At 37.8% G+C, this 22,814-nt stretch overlaps 1 protein-coding gene across 3 annotated transcripts in view; it reads left to right on the top strand.

Annotated features, from left to right (window-relative positions):
* The window catches only part of CDC42 (cell division cycle 42), a 44,886-nt gene that overhangs the window by 10,029 nt on the left and 12,043 nt on the right, over nucleotides 1-22,814 (top strand). For all 3 annotated transcript variants that reach the window (XM_061184771.1, XM_061184774.1, XM_061184772.1), the window contains exons 2-3: nucleotides 15,346-15,500; nucleotides 17,924-17,996. In XM_061184771.1, the coding sequence (XP_061040754.1) occupies nucleotides 15,396-15,500; nucleotides 17,924-17,996 (178 nt within the window). In that variant the 5' untranslated portion in view covers nucleotides 15,346-15,395. The remainder of the gene's footprint in view (nucleotides 1-15,345; nucleotides 15,501-17,923; nucleotides 17,997-22,814) is intronic.

Genomic DNA, 22,814 nt, shown 5'->3' with positions numbered 1-22,814 from the left:
TATTCTTTTGCATGTTTTCTCACAAGAGTGCTTTAAGAACAACTTGACGCTAAGATTTCTTTTTCCAACTTCTCCATTTATCTGTGGTACAAACCTATCCTGTAATTTCCCAAACTAAAAAATACTTCTTTCTTAATTTACTACCTCCTTAAACAAACCCACACTCCACCCCCAAACTGGTCAACTGTTTCTTCTCTACTGCCATGCAATTACTACCCTAGTGCAGGTCCTTCATGTAAATCTTGGATTATTAAAGTAGTTTCTTAGCTGAGTTCCTGTACTTTATCTGGTTACCTTTGACAGTTCATCGGAATACAGGTACAAGATTGATATTCCTAAAAAAAACTTGTTCATGGATCAGAAAGAAATGGTAGCCTCCTGTCCCCACCCACGTTAAATGAAAGTTCCTCTGCTTAGCTTTCAGTCTGTATGACTTGAACTCATCCTGTGTGTGCATGTGTGTGTGTGTGTGTTTCTTTCACTTTGCAGGCTAGCACTACTTGTGCCCTTTCTCCTGGTATTCTATCTAACTAGAGATTTATTCTCGTTCTTCTAGACCACCCCCATATTTTATTAATTACTCTTTTGAAAATCTATGGAACTTGTAGTTTATAGTGTAATTTTGTAACAGACTACTACAATTGTGTTAATCTCTTCTGCTTATAGCCAGTAAAATATACAAGGTGATGTATGTCAAGCTATCTAGCATAGTGTTTGGCACAGAGTAGGCATTCAGTAAATTACTAAAATGTTTTGAAGACAGGGTTTCTGCCTTATCCAGTGTAGTGCTATAATAGGTACTTAAATATTTTGCTGACTATTATAGTATATAGGGTTGTTTCTTGGAAGAACATAAGTCTGTTGTAACATGTTTTAGATTCTAACTTGTGTCCTGACGCAGTGAAGATTGAATAAGATCCATTACGCACTTGTTTCTTGTCCTTTAACTGATACACACACACTCCAGCACAGCTGTTAACTCTTCTTGGGTTTGTTTTTTTACATTGTTTACTGTGTTGGTAGTCTTCACAACTATTTTTAATATATATAGCATTTCACCCTCTGGTGTATTGTTACTTAATCATTTTTTTCTGTTGTAATGTTGTGGCATTTCATTGTTTCTTGATAAAATATTTTCTTCATTTTGGATAAATTATCTGAAGTGGAATTATTTTTTTCAAAAATGGGAATGAAAATGTTTTAATTGTTGAAATACATTGGTAAATTGAGTGATCTACATTGCAGTACTAAGTGGATGAAATGGAATTATTGAGACAAATGACTGGATGTTTTTATGGCTCTTAGAATACAATACAATGCAGGGCATTAAAAAAAATGCTTACGCTCATGAAATAGATCAGAGATTTTGGTGAGTTTAGGACTTGATAACTTTTAGACCAGGTTTGCTTGTGGTGTTTTTCTTAATTGTTGAATGTGTTTCGGAGATCTTTTCATTTTAATTGATAGTTTTGTTTTTAAAATTAAAGAAAATATTACATGCATATGGTGAGAACTTCAGTACAAAAGAGAATATGAAGAAAAATAAGTCTACCCATCCCATCCCAGACACACCCTTATCCTCTTCCCAGAAGCAGTCACTTTTGTCTAGTGGATGTGTTTTTGCACCTGTAAGTGTCTTTGTACATAGTCTCTGCACCTGTAAGTGTATGTGTATCTCCTCTCCATAAAAAAATTCACATACATAAATCGGCATGTTATACACAACTCTTCTGCACTTTGCTTTTTAAAAACTTTATATATCTTGAAGATCTTGCACATTGGCTCTGTATTGGCACTGTTTGCTAGGGCTACTCTAACAAAGTACCATAGCCTGGGTGATTTAAACAACAGAAATTTATTTCCTTACAGTTCTAAAAGCTGGAAGTTTAAAATCAAGGTGTTGGCAGGGTTAGTTTCTTCTGAGGGCCTCTCTCCTTGGTTTATAGATGGTGGACTTTTAGTGTCTTCAGTTGGTCTTCCCTCTTTGTCTGTGTCCTAATCTCCTTATAAGGACACCAAGTTATATTAGATTAGGGCCCACCAATATGATCTCATTTTACCTTAATTACTTCTTTAAAAGCTCTATCTCTAACTTATATTCTGAGTTACTGGTGTTTATCACTTCAACATATCAATTTGTGGCAGCCAGGGGGTGGGGGTGGGCACAGTTTAGTCCATAACAGGCACTATAGCTTATTCTTTTTAAATAGTTGCATGATATTCCTTTGTATTGTAACCTATTTTACCATTCCCCTGTTGGTGGACATGTCAGTAGTCTTCTGTCTTTTGCTCCTACAAGCAAGGCTGTGGTAAATATCCTTGTGTCTACCTCTTTGCATACTTGGAGAAAGTCTTAGAAGTGGAATTGCCAGATCAAAGAATGAATGTACATATTAAATTTTGGTAGGTACTGGCCTAGACATGGAAACCTTGTTTCTTATTGTTTCTGATAATTTTTGAAAGCAAAAATTTGCCTTGTGTATTATGTCCTAATCTAAAACCACATTTTGTTTTCAGGGGTACATGATTGGCTTTCACTTTGCACTTGGACGGAGTATAAACACAACCCCCTACAGAAGATTGCTTAGATAATCAAATTCTGAATTGACTGTTTATCTGGATCACTTCACAATGATTAAAAGAGCTTATATTTGAGCGTTAAGTGCTGTACAGAGGAGTAACTCAGTTAATTCTTACAACCTGTGATGGTAATACTATTTCTGCTTTACAAATGGAGAAACAAGAGTGTTGGAAAGAGGTTAAGTAGCTTGCCCCAAGTCACGCAAGAATGGGGATGTGAGCTTAGGGCTACTTGAATTGAAAGATTTTGTGCTTGACTCCTACTCTATCTTGTCTTCCTTTGGCATATTAGAGACTTGATAAATATTTGTTCTAGGATTATTACTTTGTCTCTTCTTTAAGTGAAGGTGGGTACAACCCTTTCTGTAACATTCCAAATCCTCTTGCTACAAATGTGACATTTAGTTTAAACTGTTCTTTGAGATCAGATCCAGGGGATTTTAGAAAGGATTGATCAAGTTAGCAAATAACCCTGTCAAGTAGAAGCAAGGATTTTTCTTAGTTTCCTCTTATTCATAGTATTTAGATGCTTTCATTTTACAATAGTGGTTCCGATCTTTATCATAGGGCCATTTTGGTTTTTGCAAATTTTAATTGGGGATAAGAGTAAGGTGCCATATTAGGTGTTTACTCTGTGCCAGGTGATAATTAATAGTTCTATGTACATTGCTTAGTTTCTCTTTGTAGCAGTTTTGTGAGTTAGATGTTATTGTAGAGAAAATTAAGGTATGGAAGTAACTTGCTGGGATCACATACATTAAAAATTTTAATTTTTTCTTGCTCAGTACTATATTAAGTGCCTTGGGAAGGAGATGATAAAGTATAAGCCTAGTTTTTTCTCTGAGAGCTTAAAATCTTTTAGAATAAACACAAACTTATGTGAATAAAAACAACATGACTAAGTGCTCACTTGTGTTTTACATTTGTTGAGTGAGTACCTACGGTGTCCAGTATTGATCTGTGTTCTGGGAATACATCAGAGTCCCTGCCCTCACAGAGATTTCCTCATTTTTTATCTGTCTTCCTTTACTGCAATATAACATAAACAAAATAATTATAGATTATGACCATACTGTAAAGGAAATAAACAGGGTAGTATGATGGAAGTAAGGGGGAAGGGGACTGGATAGTAATCTGGATAGTGTGTTTAGGGGAGAATTTTCTGAGGAGATGATGATTTGAGCTGAGATCTGAAGGATGAGAAGTCAACAGCATTATGAGCAGGGGAAGGCATATTTGGCACGTATAAAGACCTGCAGGCAGGACAGGGCTCGGCATGTTTGAGGAATATAATGAGACTTGTGTGGCTAGAGCATGGAGAGTGTTGGGGATAGGAGTGTGAAATAAGAGATTTAAGAGCTAAGAAGGGCCTTGCCATGGAAGGTCAGAGAATTTGGGCAGTTTTGTTTTTTTAAAAAAATATTTATTTATTTATTTGGCTGAGCTGGGTCTTAGGTGCGGCACGTGGGAGCTTTTAGTTGTGTCATGCGGGATCTATTTCCCTGACCAGGGATGGAACGTGGGCCCCCTGCATTGGGAATGTGGAGTCTTATCCCCTGGACCACCAGGGAAATCCCCATTTGGGCAGTTTTTGATAGCTGGAAAAATTAGGGAAGGTGTTTCAGTTAAGGTGGGATTTGGGGGTGGTAAGTTAGGATAGAAATAGGATGAGTTGTAAGGCTAGACATCCAAGGTTTGGAGAGATGATATGATGTGGATAAAGGCATAGACATTGAAATAAGCACCAAACCATATTGGATAATTTAAATCGTGTCAGACAGTTAGCAATTGATTAGGTGGGCCAAGTAAGACGCATACTTAGTTGTGCAATTTCAGTCCTATTCCCCAGGTTGTCAAGACCTCAGAGCTGTGGCAGATTCAGACTTGAGATTTGGGATGTGTGAAATGCTCTATCTTTTGTTATCTGGTCTTTTGCAGGAAACTGAGGGGAGGTTTGAGTGTGTTTTAAAATCTCCTTGCCCTTTCTTAAGAGAACAGAATTATGTTGCCCTTGATTAAGAGACCAGAATGGGAAAATTGCATATAAGGGTGTCAGTATTAGTAATACTATTAAGGAAGAATATGGGGGGGGGTGATGCTTATTTGGTTATTGTCTGTATATGCCACTTTGGATTGTTGCCCCAAGAGGACATGAACTTTGTTCCAGGCAGAGGGGGATATGACTATGTATAGGACAATGCTTGGCACTTATTAGGTGCCTAATAAAGGTTTGTTGACTGAATGAATAAATCTACGAGTCTTGAATATTTTGAGGGAAAATCTTATTGTAATATCCATTCTCTTCTAATCCGATACTGAGTACTCTTATACATTATTGCATACTCTTCAATTTTTCCAAATTGTTTTGAAATATTACATTCAAAAGTTATATAGCTTATGTAGATATTTACTAATTGGACTAAAATTTTTTTTGGTCACAAAGACAATATAAAATGATTACTTTGGCTCGCATACCTTAGTTTTTGCCAATGTGAAGAAGGAAAACTCAGCATGGTAGTAAAAATAAGGACTCACGTTCTTATTGGATCAGGCATTTCGGAATGAAGTCATTTTCAGAAATGAAGCTGACACAGCAAACTTCTAGCCCTGATGAAAACATCTTTTACCACATAGAATCATAATCTTTCATTTTATGAGTGCTACTGTCAGCACTTTTTTCCCTGACAGTTGCTTCATTTTTGTCATCTCAAGGACCCATAGAACTTTAATTTGACACCCGCTTCTCTACTCTTTCATGTAGGTTGTGGTTTCACAGTATTTATCAGTTTCTTTCACAAGTGGCAGAAAATGGAAGAATTGAATAATTGCTTTAATGAGTGCCTAATGTTTGCCTTTCATCACTTTGCATATGTTAATGCATTTAATTGGCAGCTGGAGATATTAGGAATTTTGCAACCATTTTGTGGGAGAGAGATACATGAAGAATTTGAGATGTTTTTGCCCAAAGATACTTTTGTTTTATGAAACATCTGGAAAGTACGTTTAGGGGAGGGGAGAAAAACCCAGTATCTTTCCCAAAAAGCAAAGGCTGCAGTAGTGTTATCACTTGCATTCTGCCCAAGTTTATTTACTTCCCTGATTTCTTTGACTATATTTTGGTGAAATATCTACCAATTTTGCATATATTTGACAGTCTCACGTTAAAAAATCAACAAAAAATCAACAACAGGGCTCTTGGACATGTACCATGGAGACTTTGTCCTTTAACTTTCTATAATGACTTAATTCTAGAGGTGAGTAAGTGGAATTTTGGGGGAAAATAAGCTTACAGCTATTTAAGGATAGGAGAGAACAAAATAAGGTTTGGTTTTTGAAAAGTTAAAAATTTTATTAGCCTTATTTAAAGCAAAACCAGTGAATACTTAATTTCTTATTTTACCACCTTTTTTAAAAAATTAATTTTTTTGGCTGCGTTGGGTCTTCGTTGCTGTGTGCAGGCTTTCTCTAGTTGTGGTGAGCGGGGGCTACTCTTTGTTGTGGTGTGCGGGCTTCTCACTGCGGTGGCTTCTCTTGTTGCGGAGCACGGGCTCTAGGTGCTCAGGCTTCAGTAGTTGTGGCACATGGGCTCAGTAGCTGTGGCGCACGGGCTTAGTTGCTCCTCGGCATGTGGGATCTTCCCGGACCAGGGATCACCCCGTGTCTCCTTCACTGGCAGGAGGATTCCTAACCACTGTGCCACCAGGGAAGTCCCTACCACCTTTCTTGATGATAGGATTCTGGCCTTCACTAATTTCTTCCTGTTAGAACAGACACCTAGGAGATGGAACATAAACAACTGAAACAGCCAGTCAGCTCCTAGGGAACATGTGCTGGCTTGAGTGAGGAGGACAAGGCGCAAAAAAATGTTAATTATTTCAGGAGGATTTTCTATAAAGAAAACTTCTGGGTAATGAATGAACTATTTGAGACCTGGTGTTCTTACCTAGCCTGTACTCTAATAATTATTCTAAGAAACCATCTAATTGCTCTATTATTTACTTACACAACTTAAATTCACAACAAAATCATTATGTCTCACAAAGCTCAGTCAGTTAAGTAAACAGGGTTGGGGATTTTATTTTACTCTCCTTACAAGCTAATATGTTAGCCTGATACTGTTTTATGGCTGCTGGCAGAAGACATGAGACTCTAGGGTCAGAGACAAAGAATTTAATTAAGCCACAGCCAGCAGCAGGAGATCAGTGTGTTGTGTGCTGCTTCCCCTTATACCTAAGACTTCCATGTGGGAGATGCAGTGGGTTTGTGTCATAGCTGAGGAACACCGAGCTTGGGGAACCTACTATTTAATAGCACGCAGAAGGCAACCCTGCTCTTTGTCCCAGAGGGAGACATTACTGTATCCTTCAAGGTTGTTTGCTGCAGACACAACCCTATGACATGGCCTGGGTAGAGTGGTCAGGGCCTTGCATTCTTAGCATACCTAGCAAGATGGGTAGGACCACAAGAGACCTATGGGGGACTGTCTCTTCCAACACAGGGTTGTCTACTTTTTAATAATTGTAAGTTATTTTATAGAATTCCAATTTTAACTTATTTTTCAAATTGGAATGCATACATTTATTATTCAAAACGGAGGCAAACTACTTGATCATATTAAGCTTCTTTTGGATTTTTATTAGGGCAAATAAGTTTGAGCAGTAGTTGAATTGCTTTGACTTTCTTTTTTTAAAAATAAATTTATTTATTTATTTATTTATTTTTGGCTCTGTTTGGTCTTCGTTGCTGCGTGCGGGCTTCCTCTAGTTGCGGTGCGTGGGCTTCTCATTGTGGTGGCTTCTCTTGTTGGGGAGCACGGGCTCTAGGTGTGCGGGCTTCAGTAGTTGTGGCATGCAGGCTTCAGTAGTTGTGGCTCGCGGACTCTAGAGCACAGGTTCAGTAGTTGTGGTGCACGGGCTTTGTTGCTCCACGGCATGTGGGATCTTCCCGGATCAGGGAGCGAACCCTTGTCCCCTGCATTGGCAGGCGGAATGAGTGCCAAAGTTTTCTAAGATTATTTCCTATTTACTGAGGACTCTGAAAACAAATCATGAAGTTCAAAAAGAACTGTCTTTAAGTGGCTTGTTCTGTATTTGCCTGAGTTCTGAAGAGTTGGGAAAGAATGTCAGGGTACATGAGTATTAACTGTCTGGCATAGGGGCAAGTCCTTTGCATTTAGGCCAGAATATCTGCAAAATGATGGGATTTAGTTAGTTCATTAAGGAATATTCCAATTCTGAAAAAAAAATCTAATTCTTTATTTTGTTTTTTTTAAGTAATATTGGGTGAACTCTTAAATTTTGGTTCTCATAAATTTTTTTGAAGCTAAATGTTTATTTCAAGGTTTAAAGACATTCTTCTTACAGTGTATTGCTTCTTTCGGGGGAGAAAGGTAACTATGGTGGAGGTGTAATAGAATTTTTGGGTAGGACAGCAAAAGGTTATATAAACCATATTCTCTAAAGTGACTGGATTTGATAGGAGAGACACGTGGTGCCGATTTTATTTATTCTGTTTAATCCTTTAACCAGACTAGCTGTTTCACTGGATAGGTAAGGAAGGCTTAGTTATTCAGGGTTGTTACTCTCTTGATTCTCCATGTCTCTTTCCTGTATCCTAAGTATGAAAATGGGTTACTTCAGGGGGAAATGTGTTTCAAATGAAAAGAGCATTACTTTGAGTGTATTTTGTGTTAGTGTGAATGTAGTGTCTTTTTCCGACATCACTTCTGTCAATTCCATTGTAACACTAACTCTCAGAGTTAGTGTAGGCCCCACAGCTTAAGGGCTCAGCCCCACAAAACTGCCTCCACTTCAGGCACCAGCTGCAGATGGGGTACCCAGGCTATCCACCCTTCTGCCTGGCTGATGGCAGATTTGGGGTATGGGGTACGTGTCCTCCCCAGGCAGGCACTCTCCAGCACGATGTGTTGACTAACTTGGAAGCTCTCTAAATCTTCTTGTTCACCAGTTTTCACAGAGCTCAATCTCCAGTGCTCCCCTCCCCGTCCTCTCTTCCTGAGGTTGGCAGGTAGGGCTGAAAGTTCTAATCCTCTCATCACTTGGTCTTTCTGGTGAGCAGTCCCATCCCAAGGCTAATCAGAGGCCCCATCCTAAGTCATTATTAGGAAGGGGCTCATTATGAATGACAAAAGGTTCTGCTACCATTTAGGGGAATTCCAAGGGTTTTAGGAGCTCTGTGACAGGAATCCTGGACAAAGACCAAACACTTATTTTCACCACAGTGAATACCAAAAATTGGATGGGGCTTTTATTCACACTGTTTACTGTTAACATTTGACATCTTTTTATAAGGGATATAATAGTCTGATTGAGAATATACATTTTTTGCAAAACAAGCTTATTAGCAAATACCTAACCCCCAAATCTTTTCATATGCTCTTTGTGCCTTGTGCCTTGTGCCTAGAATGAACTATGGGGCATGGGAAGATAGGGCATCTGTAGCTGGGAGCGTTTTCCCTTCCCCACATACAAATCCTTTTCCTCAGGGATTGCATTGTTTGGTGGAGTTTAGTTGGCATCCAGCCAATAATAATAATGATACTAAAGAGAGAGTTCCATAGCCTCTTTAAATCCAGAGCTCAAGAACCCCAGAAAACTAAAGGGGCTTTAGTTTTGAGATTCTCAAAGGGTAATTTGGACCTCCACAGCATTTAAGAATGTAGGAGATAACGGTTTTGGTGTGGCTGTCAGGAGGAGTGATAGGTATTGGGAGGGAATGTAGAAGATCCACCTTATTTCACAATTTATCTTCCTTATGATTGGCAGAATCATTTTTTATGCCTTAAGTTGCTCAACACCAACCAATTCCAAGTTCTGGTACAAATGAACTTCATTATTAAAGAGAAATAGTGCTTAGTTATTGGTGCAGAATAACTTTTCTAGCCACTCTGGATAGCAGAATGGGTACATTGGTACTACATAGACTCTTTGCTGTTACAGTGATTTGACGTTGTTTAAATAGGAAGTTAACATAAGGATTTACAAACATGTCTGGCTTAGTTTCCTCCATGTTGTTGAAGCTGGCATTGTACATATTGCAAGAACAAAGTCTCTCCCCTGGCCCCCTACTCCCTCCCCATTTGTGGGTCATCTGGTGACATTTCAGTACATGAAATTATTAATAATACATGTCAAATGCTTTGCAGAATAATCCTAATTAAATTGGAACTTGACTCTGAAATGACCACCTTTGTAGTGATAGCTCTAAATTTGACTACATTTGTAGTAAAGACAATGAGTACTATAAAAGTGCCTTTACTCATTTAAGAGTAGGTGCAAACATTTACTAAGCGTTTACCAGAGGCCAGGCACTGTTTAGAATTCCTTACATATATTATCTTATTCAATCAACTTACCCTATGAGAAAAGTATTACTATTTTCATTTTTGAGATAAGGGAAAACTGAGCAGTTATATAGCTTGCCTAAGGTCACATAGCTAGAGTGGTAGAGCCAGTCTGACTCCTGAACCAGTGCTCTTAACTGGGGATCCACAACCAGTTTCTGATAGATTGCTGAACTGTCAGGTGAGGAAGCATAAGAAATGGAAGATTTGTGGATATATAGATAGAAAGGGGAAGAGTGAACTCTATCTTACAAATTCTCTCTTCTCGCTTCCCTTCTCCCCAATAAGATTGAGTGGTTGTCTGCAGGGTGAAGAAATAGGAAATGAACTTAACCCCTGTTTCTTGCTTCTTCCTCTGCCTTCCTCTTCCCAGTCTGGCAACTGTCATAGGTATATACTTGCCACTCCATTTGTAGTGATCATATTTGTTTTGATTAATGTCACTTCTTAGGAGAAAGTAGTATAGTATAGAATTTTGGAGCAGAGCCTTGACAGACTGTTTGGGTTTAAATTCCAGTTCTGCCATTTACGGGCTCAGTAATCTTGGTCTAGTTGCTTAACTTCGCTGAGCCCTACTTTTCTTACCTGTGAAATGGGGACAGTATAGTACGTATCTCAGAGTTGAGAGGATGAAATGTATGAATATGTGTAATATGTTTAGAACAGTATGTGGCATATAGTAAATGCTATATAAGTATTGCCAATGGCACTATTATTTGAGAACACTTGGGTTGAACCAGTTTTAGAGCACCTCTGAAGTATCTTGGTTCGTGATCTCTCAGTATACAACATGAGTTTTTCATTACTATATATGTAAAGTGCCTGGTTGATACAGATAATTCACAGTGATAATTTGGATTCTACTTTTAAGAAACTCACTTCTAGGTGATCTAAATGCCAGTAGTGTTTATCTTAGTTTAGATTCTTTTGTTACTGGTATTTTTTGTCTTGTTATCATATACAGCAGTGGTTCTCAAACTTCACTGTGCATTAGAATTTCATAGGAAGTGTTGCGCTCTGATCTATTAGATTTGGGGTGAGGGCCAAGGAATCTGAATTGTTAACAAACTCATTTCAGGTAATTCTGACTCGTTGTCTGAAGTGATAGTTTTGGAATTGTTGATCTAGAGGCTGAATTCAAGCCTAACAGGAAAAAGAGATTATAAAAGATATTATCAATAACAATGTGGACATTAATAAACAGAAACCTCATTTAAGATGGAGTCAGGTGACCAGGAGGGGGAGCTCTCACACCCTACCACTAGACTTTAGTTGTAGACCCGAGAAGTACTTTTGTATCTCCAATAGGGAGAAGGTAAAATAACTGGCTGTTTTATTGTTTTAGGTTAACAACTGTCAGATTTTCATTAGTTTGCATGTAGGCAGTGATAATTAATAAACTAAAAAAGCATTTAATTTGGTGTTTAAAGATAGTGATAGGGTCTATTCCAATACCTAAATTATATTGTTAACACGTGTTAAGTGGCTTGGTTTTAGGGACTGCTCTGTAAATACAGGGAAATGCAGGAAATACAGGAAAAAATAATACGGGAGTCTTCAAGTGAAGAAGAAATATTTGGGTGGATTTCTTGTTTTTTGTGTCATTAGCTAAATAGCAGCAAATATATTCAGTTCATTTTAGCCTATGTTTTTGGTGCACCTGCTTTGTGCAAAGTGTGAGAAGTTTTGATTAGGTAATAGTCCACCAAAGAGAGAAGAAAGTGCAGTGCAAGTTTTGATCCTCTGGACGAAAATAGGTATGGTGGGATTGACTTAACTGGCACAGTTGGTAGAGGAATTCATGTATATTGAGTATGTGCCAGGAGCCAGGTCCTTTTATATTACTTAATCTTTATAACTTTGCAAGGTGTTGGTGTAAATTATAATTAGTTCTGTTTTACAGATGAGAAAATTGAGGCAAAAAGAGATTAAGAAACTTGCCTAGGTCGCTAGTAAGTGCTGAGCGGAGGTTAAAACCCAGGGTTTTCCTGACTTCAGAGTTAGGAAAATTATTATTGTTATGTATTTAGTTTATGTAGTTCGGAAATTCTTCCCACCTTTACTAAGCAGGACATGCAAGAAGGGCCTGATTGGCTTGGGGGCTGTTTCTCCTGCTCAGAAAAGATCCAGACTTCTAAAAGTTCTCAAAGTAGTAATGTTAGTGATCTTGCCAAACTGTTTGCGGACGATATTTCTCTCACAAGAGTTCTAGTCACCCATTATCTTTCATTGGAAAAGCTTAAAGATCTTCCTCAGAAAGTTCGGCATTTAGTCGTAGTGTTTTTGCTCTTAAGAATGCAGAGGTATTTTGGGACTTCCTTGGCGGTCCAGTGGTTAAGACTTCGCCTTCCAATGCAAGGGGTGCAGGTTCGATCCCTGGTCGGGGAGCTAAGATCCCACATGCCTCACGGCCAAAAAACCAAAACATAAAACAGAACAATATTGTAACAAATTCAATACAGCTTGTGGTAGTTTGTGACTTAACCATGTGGCAGTCATATTCATGTCTTTAATCATGGAAACTTTTTGTTTTCAATTTCTTCTTCCTTATTTCCTAGAGAATTTTAATGAAACTTTCAGGAAATGGTAGCTCTTCCTTCACTAGAAGTTTCAAGTTTATAAATGGCCTGATGATTTTGTATTTGCTACGTAGTATGGGTTACAAGTCTTAAAAGTGAATACCATAGGTAGACTGAAGATAAGGATCTTCATATTTAGGGATGACAGTTGATTTTAACCACAGTTAAAATTTAATAATAGCATTTATCTTAGGTGTTTTAAGACAAAGTCTCAAAAGTGGTCAAGTTTACTGTAAAGTTACTTGATAAATCCAAATATTATTATAATTTTATTGATTCTAAGACTTTTTTTCTTACATTTAACACCTCTAAATTTAGGATGTGTTTTAAAAATTGTTGTCTTCTTAGCATCCGTGAAATATAGTAATTAGGATTCAGTTCTGCTGCTATAACAGGGAAGTCCAAAATAATAGGGGCTTAATGAAAGAGAAGTTTCTTTCTCATGTAAAAGTCTTGGAAGGCAATACAGGGCTGGCCCTTCCTATTGTGTTACTCATCCTTAGCATGTAATTTCTGTCTTCTGGTTCAGTGTGACTGCTTCAGCTTCCATTATCATGTCTGCATTCCAGCCTAAAGGCCGGGATAGGAGAAACTATTACCCTTGTTTTTAAGGCTAGTCTTGAAAATTGCATCCATCGCTTCCATTCCCATTTGCCAGAACTTGGTCACATCTAGCTGCAAAAGAATTTAGGAAATGTAGTCTTTACTAAGAGCCATATGCTTCAGTAAAATTCTGTTACTAAAGAAGAGAGGAAGAATTGGCAGACCGCTAGCAGTGTCTGCCACAGTGATCAAACCTTACTTTCTGTCCAGTGTTGATGATTAAACTCTATGTAAAAAAAATTGCCCCATAATAATGGTCATGAGAAATAGAAGATACAGGAACTGAACTTGAAACTGATTTTTAGGCACCTGGAAAATATTATGTAGGATGATCAGAACTCTCTCTGCTTACCTTTCTTTTCTTCACTCTGAATTGGAAAGAAATTTTACAGAAGACCTTGTTTTTTAGCAGAATGTTATCCTGTTTTTCAGAGGTGGACTGAGGAACCATGAGAAGACAGCTATTCCTATTTTCTCTTCTTTTATTATTAAGTAAAAGACATTCTTCTAGAATAATTCTCTAGAATTAATTTAGTACTTGGTTTAGTGTGATTATTTTGATAGGTAATTTGATTTAGTTTAGGGATCAAGATCCTTAACCTAGTATGAGTGCTCCTCTAGTGCATTACAGGGAAAATGTAGTCAAGATGGTTTTGATGAGGAACAGGAGAATGTATATTTCCTGTAGGTTACTCACTTGTATATACAGAGATTTTTTTTTTCTTTTCTTTTTTTTTTGAAATTAATTAATTTATTTTTGGCTGCATTGGGTCTTTGTTGCTGCGCGTGGGCTTTCTCTAGTTGTGGCGAGCGGGGGCTACTCTTCGTTGCGGTGCGCAGGCTTCTTATCGTGGTGGCTTCTCTTGTTGCGGAGCACGGGCTCTAGGTGCGCAGGGCTTCAGTAGTTGTGGCTCGTGGGCTCTAGAGCGCAGGCTCAGTAGTTGTGGCGCACGGCCTTAGTTGCTCCGCTGCATGTAGGATCTTCCCGGACTAGGGCTCGAACCCGTGTCCCCTGCATTGGCAGGCGGATTCTTAACCACTGTTCCACCAGGGAAGCCCCAATACAGAGATGTTAACAGACTTTTATAAGTCATGATTAAGAGTTGTGAAGGTTACTGTACGAGCATATAGACCTGGCATCCAATCCACAGTTAGATGGTTCTGTGACATTTTTATGTTTAATAAGGTGGCAGCTTTAGCTAACAAGAAATTGTAATCCCTTCAGAATTATAATTGAAAAAAGGATTTTATCTTAAAATTTAGGTATAGAGGGTGTGGTGTTTCTTCTTTATTCTTCCAGAAAAACTGTTATAATTTTTCATTGACTCTAAGATGTCATATATCCCAATTTCATAGATGTCAAAATGTGGGGGGAAAATGGCTGGTAACAAGGGTAAGGAACCTTTGGTAAAGATATGTTCTGATTTTAGAAATGTTTAAGTATAAAAACAAGCATTCAGAATGGATGAAATGTAATAAATCCTTGGTGCATTTGTAATCAATAGCTTCTTAGAATGGAGGACTACAGTAAGAGAAGCTAAAGTAATTGTATCTGTTTGTAAGTTAGAATGCTTTAGAGTGATCTGACTTTTTCATTATAAAAATCTAGGTTTTGACCTCTTCATGCCATGAATATTGAATTAGTAACTAGGCAACTTGGTGCTGAAAGAGCTGCTGAGACCAGGGATCACCCTGATCTTTGTCCAGTCCCTCATGTTGCTCATCTATTACAGACGGGAGGTGGTGGTGCTCTGCTGCTTATTGGTTATAGCCTGAGTAACTATAGCTCTAAGGTTGGGTAAATGGACCATTCTTTGAAGCAGTGGTCTTTGTATGGCAGTCTAGTACACATATACCTGTACACACACATGTGTGGGCACGTACAACTGAAGGAAATGTTGCACAAAGTAACACTTGACACACTATGTGGGATTCATTTTGAAATAGCCTCTTCTCTTTCATTATAAAAAGAAACATGCTCTTTATGCTACTTTTGATTTTTTAAAAAATACTTAAGTCGAAAACAACTAAGGATCAGAAACTTAGAAAATTGACTCTTATTTGCAAGTCACTATTTCTCTTTTTAGGTTCTTTTAGCCCTAGTAGTTGGGTTGCTGGTTCTGTTATTGCTCTGAATGAGAGAGCCTGTTGCTAATTGAAGGAAAAAAACACATGCATAAGTACAAATAATTAACAGAAATATCTTTAATCCTTTTGTAGGTCATCATCAAATTTGAAATATTTAAAGTGGATACAAAACTGTTTCAGCAATGCAGACAATTAAGTGCGTTGTTGTGGGCGATGGTGCCGTTGGTAAAACATGTCTCCTGATATCCTACACAACAAACAAATTTCCATCTGAGTATGTACCGACTGTAAGTACAAAGCTTCCATCTATTAGTGAAATATATTATAATTTGATATCCTTTTGAAAACTTTCTCTGTGTACTGAAATTTTTCTGTTGTCTGCCTTTGTTTCCTGTTTTTAAAGATCTTGACTTCTCATGGGTAAATTATATACACTTTAAAATTAAACAGCTGAAAAATCAGTGGAAAGTCAGAAGGGGTGATACAAGGGTTTGCAAGAAGTGCTGGGAGGCAAAACTCCAATAGACAAGATTCTAAAGAGTGGTGGTCTCAGTTTGGAGAAGTATGCCCTACATTTTGGAATGAGGTGATTTTTTTTGATATCTTGGCCAATGATTAATCAGTGCTTGGAGGTCTTCTGGGATGATTTTGGGGGTCTTGTAACTTCAGGGAAAGTAGTATGTGTCTCCACTTATTCTCCTTAGGGAATAGAAGGAAAGCTTATGGAGCTGTTGTCCTAGCAGTAATGGAGCTCCAGACTGGTTTTTAGAGGCGCAGAAGACCTGTTTTTCTTATGAGAACATCAACAGAAGAAGCCTTTGGGGATTCTCTCCCACAAATGCTTTTTATCAACTCCTTGGAAGAGTAGAGGGAAAATGGGAATAACAAAGATACTGAAGTGAGAGAGAGAGAGAGAGACAGTTATTTAGAGTAACACTCATTGTGAATGTGTTTGGGGATCCAGTGTTTGTCCCAGGTTGGTTGACCAATCCAGTGGTGTAATTATATTAAACATAGTTGTCTATTCTGTGGTGAGAGAGGAGCTAGGGTTGGCCTGGCCTGGCAATAACCACCTCTGTGAAGTGAGCTCTTTTAGGGGTGGGTTATGAAGCACCTATGTATGATTAATATGGGACTAGTATTGTTTGGAAGTAAAAAGGAAGAAAATGTATTATTACTTTAGGTTAGTCTTCAGAGATGAGAGCATTTTTAAGAGGGTGACAGGTTAAAGGCTTGGTAATTATGTTTAATTGTAATTGAAAGTCTATAATGTCCCAGGGCAGATAAAGTGATTGAGGTAGGCCCAGGCTATTGGAAGAAAAATTAGGTTTCTTTGAGGGGGAGAAATCATATTTTTAAATACGAAATCGTATTTTCGAGTTGGTCCATTTGGGGACATTCTTAAGTGAAAGAAGTTCTGAGGTTGAAAGGGACTTTTAGGGGACTTTTAGAGATACATCGATTTTGTGGATCTTGAGTGAGGGCAACTGTCAGGTTGTTTGTGTTTCAGTCTCCATTTAAAGTTGTTCTTTTGTAAACATGGTTTCTGAGTCTAGGCGTTCTATTTAAGGAGGGCTTATGGGTGTTTTATGTATGTGTTTGTATGTGGATCTCTGGAAAAGGGTTAGGTATGACTTAAGAAAATAACCTGGATGGTTTGAGAGCTTAACCACATTCTTTACACTTCCTTGTTCTTGTTGTCGAGAACTGACTTTCCTTGAACTGCCACCTCCCCCAAAGCCCTTGCTTCCAATCCACTCTTGCTTACATTTAAACAAGCTCCCAACAACCCACTAAAACATGAACCAGAAAATCAGTGTTAAACAGAGCTGATCTTAAAATGTAACATCCTTCTCCTGGTTGCAAAGCCTTGCTTTTCAATTGTAAATTAATTCAGAGGAGTCCATGAATTAGTGTTGGGTCTTTTCATTTAGCACTGTTAGCTCCCATTTTCACAAATAACTTAGTGCAACCAATATTAGTATATACCAAGTTTGTTAATGGGTTTTACAGTCTATTTACAAATAGTATACCCTTTTCACTATTCTTAAGTGTACATAAACCCCTACCTATATACTATCCTTAGGTATACCCAATTCAAAGAAGATATCTTAGGTCATGTGGTTTGTACCCAATAACATGAGTTTTATTCATGAAGTCCCAACAGATAATCTGCCAGCTGTTTCTTAGACACTTTCCTTGAGTACCTTGAGGGAACCTACATTTCTCTCTAATAGGAATGTTTGCAACAAGGCTGCTCCTGTCTTCAACCCTGAAAGGAAAAAGATTATCATGGATCTAGGAGATTTTAATACTAGATTAAAAGGAAATGGTCTATGAAGAAATAATTTCTTAGAAATCAGGTTGAAAATTGAGGTAAACTTTAAACTACTGTCTCAAAAGTTTCAAACTTGAATAGGATCATTTTGTATAGCCAGGGGACTCTGCTCCTGTGACACCTCTAAGCCTTCTGTGGGTTTTTATCCAAGCAGCTGCGGTAGAGCAGACATCCCAGAATACATCTCCTGCCACTTTTTCCAAGAACTATTAGGTCATGCAAGGGCTTAGTTGGCAAGGTTGGTCATATAAGAAAGATGGACTAAGAGGTGGTTGAGTCTTGGGAAGGAAACATTGTCTTAGCTTAAGAGTTGTCCTGTCCTGTTTTGACCATCTCCTTGCACACTAACAATGTCATATTTTTATGTTTTAGGTTTTTGACAACTATGCAGTCACAGTTATGATTGGTGGAGAGCCTTATACTCTTGGACTTTTTGATACTGCAGGTGAAAACTTGATGTCTTTTATAATGTTTTGGTCTGTAACTATAACACTTGGTGGTTGTATTTTTTTGGACATTTGGGAAACTAGAAGATTAGCATACCATTTGCCTTTTGTTAATAGCAGGATTGAATATCATGATGGTCGATGCTTGACCGAGAAGCAATCCCAGACCTGGAATAGCAAATAGGCATTTGGGGTACCCTGGATGGATGGTGTGGAAGGAGATAAAATAGGATGAGAGCAGAGTACCTTAGGCTGTACTATCACTCTGATATTTGAAGACTTATTTAATATATGTGTCTGCATATTATATGTACAGATAGCTTCTTATATTATCATACTATAGCTTTTTATTTTATACTACATTTGAAAATATTTTGAGGGCAAACCAATATCTAGCTCACAGTATTGACATTTGTGGTCAACTTTTCAGATTTAAGGAACAGATTTCTTTCTTCCTTAAGTATTCCCAATTTCTCAGTGTTTTTTCCTTGTTTTAACAGTAGCTGCACATCTTCATTTCTGACTTTTCTCTGTTGTTTCTGTTGTCATCAGATCAGTTAGGCAAAGGAAAAATTCAGAAAGGTATCCTTTTGGTATGTAGGAATCCTAACTTTTTCGCTTTTTATGAGTTACCCTCTCACTGTCTGCCAGCTGACATACTGCTCTTATGGAGTGTATCATACTGCCCACTTTAAGGAACTGTCTAGATTCAATTGGGAGGGTGAAATGGAGAGACAATAGTAAACAGTTAAGTTTAGAGACCAGTGGCTTTCTTTTTTTTTTTTTAATAAAGTTATTTATTTTTTATTTATTTTTATTTTGGGCTGCGTTGGATCTTCATTGCTGCGCGTGGGCTTTCTCTAGTTGCGGCGAGCGAAGGCTACTCTTCGTTGTAGTGCACAGGCTTCTCATTGCGGTGGCTTCTCTTGTTGTGGAGCATGGGCTCTAGGCATGCGGGCTCAGTAGTTGTGGCGCACGGGCTTAGTTGCTCCGCGGCATGTGGGATCTTCCCGGACCAGGGCTCGAACCTGTGTCCCCTGCATTGGCAGGCGGATTCTTTTTTTTTTTTTTTTTTTTTTTAAAATTAATTAATTATTTATTTTTGGCTGTGTTGGGTCTTTGTTTCTGTGCGAGGGCTTTTCTTTAGTTGCGGCAAGCGGGGGCCACTCTTCATCGCGGTGCGCGGGCCCCTCACTATTGCGGCCTCTCTTGTTGTGGAGCACAGGCTCCAGACGTGCAGGCTCAGTAGTTGTGGCTCACGGGCCTAGTTGCTCCGCGGCATGTGGGATCTTCCCAGACCAGGGCTCGAACCCGTGTCCCCTGCATTAGCAGGCAGATTCTCAACCACTGTGCCACCAGGGAAGCCCCGGCAGGCGGATTCTTAACCACTGCGCCACCAGGGAAGCCCCAGAGATCAGTGGCTTTCTAATGGTGTTTTAGGCGTTTAAAGTTTTTATGAATTAAAAATTATGAGTAATGGTATATTAGAGGAAACTTGGAAGATAGACAAAATGAGATAATGACCTACATTTCATGGTAGGTGAGGGATTTTTTTGTGTTTCTGTGTGCCCTTGGAGGCAATCTATATACAGAGAGAAGACAATTTATGGCTACTTGGGGTTGAAAATTAATTTTAAATTTTATTTTCAAATTTCAAAGCTTATTTTTATAAACCTTTACGTTTTAATCAGTGTTTAATTTTTTAGCTTTATTGAAGTATAATACAATAGAATTCACTCATTTTAAGTGTTCAGTTTGATTATTTTTGCTGACCGTATAGTTGTGTAACCTCCACCATAATCAAGATACATCATCCTAAAGAGTTTCCTTTTGCCCTTTATAGTCAGTTCCTTCCCTTGACCTGGCCCTAGGAACCACAGATCTGCTTTCTGTCACTATGGTTTTGCTTTTCTAGAATTTCATATCAGTGGAACCATACAGTCTGTAGCCTTTTGTGTTTTACTTCTTTCACTTAGCATAATTTGTTTGAGATTCATCTATGTTATGTGTATCAGTAGTTTGTTTTTTTTTATTGTTGAGTAGTATTCCAGTCTATGAATATAGCACAGTTTGTTTTATCCATTTACGAGTTGCTGGTTGTTTGGGTTCTAATTTTAAGCTATGATGGATAATGGTGCTATGAACATTTGTATACAGGTCTTTGTATAGTCTTAGTTTGGGAGTGGGTAAGCCTTTAAATTTAGTTGCACACTTATTAAATCTTTTATTAAAACAGTCAGTTTTGACAGATTGTTCTCAAGGTGGCCTATGGTCCTTTGATTAATATTGGTTTATTTAACTTGGATTGGTCAGACTTTAATCCCAGTCAGCCTCATTTACAACTGTTAAATTTCTTCTAGCACTTTAGATTGCATTTATAAACTTAATGTATTTACTTTTCTGTTTTAAGCAATTCAGTTTGCTTGACCTGACAAGTGAAACATTTCCAAGTTTTTACATATGTAACTATAATAAACCTGATAATTCATGATTTTCTGTATTTGTTTTAATTTATCTTAAACAGTATTATTTACAACTTTCATAAAATTCTTAACATTTTCAACAAAAAACCTCAAGATCAGTTACTCAATTACACAGTTTAAATTGGAATCAGAAAACTAATCTATCATGTTCTCTAACATGGTGATAGTTTTAAAAAAAATTAATTAATTAATTAATTTATTTTTGGCTTCGTTGGGTCTTCGTTGCTGCGTGCAGGCTCTCTAGTTGCGGCGAGTGGCGGCTACTCTTCGTTGCGGTGCGCGGGCTTCTCATTGCAGTGGCTTCTCTTATTGCGGAGCATGGGCTCTAGGCACACAGGCTTCAGTAGTTGTGGCACGCGGGCTTAGTAGTTGTGGCTCATGGGCTCTAGAGCGCAGGCTCAGTAGTTGTGGCGCACGGCCTTAGTTGCTCCGCGACATGCGGAATCTTCCTGGACCAGGGCTCAAACCCATGTCCCTTGCATTGGCAGGCGGATTCTTAACCATTGTGCCACCAGCAAACTCCCATGGTGATTGTTTTAAATATTACAGACACAGTATTAAATAAGAATAGGTTATTCCTAAATGTAACTGAAAATTAACAATAATAATGTTGATTTATTTCATCTCTATATTAGATTCTGAATCTTTCTAGGGGTTAAAGGACATTCACTAAGGAAATTATTTTACTATACCAGGCAAATTGGGGAGTTTTCACCTCACCTGGTTAAGGTCGCTATAAGCCAGAGATCTTTTTTGACAGGCACTGGAGACCTGGGACTGTAGGCATCCAGATTGAGTCTCCTATCTTTGACGTACCTACAAGGAGACTCTGTGTCCTTCTCCAAAGGCCTTAATCTCAGAGTCCTGGTTCAAGTCATGCCATTAACTCAATTTTCTTTCTGCTAAAGCTTTCATCCCCACTGAGATAGCCTCTGACTTCCTTTAACTGTTTGGTTACTTTTAACCTGTTGATTGTGTTATTTTATTTTGAATTCTTTAATTTATTTATTCTTTTTTAAAACCTTTTTAAAATTGAAGTATAATTAATTTACAGTGTTGTGTTAATATCAGGTGTGCTGCAAAGTGATTCAGTTTTTTATATATATATATATATGAATTTTTTTCTTTTTCAGATTCTTTTCCATTATAGGTTATTATAAGATATTGAATATAGTCATTTTGAATTCTTTTTATACTATTCCTGTCTTTGGCTGAAACTCTTATAGATATACTAAAATAATATCGTTTAAGACCAGAGATAGGACTCTCCCTCTGTTTCATAGCTTTATTTCTGCCCCTGTGGTCACAACACCAAATTCTTTTTTTTTTTCTTTAATTTTTTTTTATTTATTTGGCTGCGCTGGGTCTTAGTTGTGACTTACGGGATCTTTTTAGTTGAGGCATGCGAACTCTTAGTTGCAGCACGTGGGATCTAGTTCCCTGACCAGGGATCAAACCCGGGCCCCCTGCATTGGGAGCGCAGAGTCTTAGCCTCTGGACCACCAGGGAAGTCCCCCAAATTCTTGTTTAATGAGTTTCGACAGTTATTTATTTATTTTTTTGCACATGTTTTACTATTGTGTATATAGTTCTATACTTAGCTTTTTTCACAATATGTTTATCATAAGCTCTTTTTCATATTGAATAATTCCAATTCCACCAGCAATTCCTTTCTATGTCAAAATTTAAAATGTTATTCTTTATTATAGAGATACAGGTTTTGCTTATTACAGGAAAATCAAAATATAGATAAGCAAAAGGAGAAAATGAAAAAGCATCTATATCCAGAGACAATCACATCTTAGTTTATGTCCTAAACAGAGGTCTTCCTATACATTCATTGTATTTATACATAGGAAAAAAAAGGATATTCTTCTCTCTGTACCTGACTTTATCTCTTAAAAGAAAAGCATGGTGATACCTCTCAGTGTTGTACTTGTGTGTCATAGTCTTCATGGTTACACAGTAGTCCGTTGTGTGGCAGTTCACACCACAGTTTAACTTCTTTTGTTAATTTAGGGGTCTGTTTGCAGTTTTCTTTCATATTATGATCTTTACTACAGAAACATTTTAGTATTTGGACACACATTCTTTTTTGTCACTTTTTGTCTTGATTTAACTTCAGGCTTACAGAAAAGTTGCTAATACAAAGAACTCCTTACCAGGTTCACCAGTTCTTAACCTTTTGTGACATTCTCCAGCTCTTTATGCATATTGCTTTTATTTCTACGCCATTTGAGAGTAGGTTGCATACATCATGCCCTTTTGTTTCTTAATGCTTCACTGTATATTTCTTAAGAGCAAGGATATTCTCTTACAGTGCACTTATCAAAT

This window comes from Eubalaena glacialis, chromosome 3 (genome assembly GCF_028564815.1).
Source record: "Eubalaena glacialis isolate mEubGla1 chromosome 3, mEubGla1.1.hap2.+ XY, whole genome shotgun sequence".
NCBI lineage: Eukaryota > Metazoa > Chordata > Mammalia > Artiodactyla > Balaenidae > Eubalaena > Eubalaena glacialis.
Note: the sequence above shows the minus strand (reverse complement) of the source record. Positions and strands in the feature narration are given on the sequence as shown.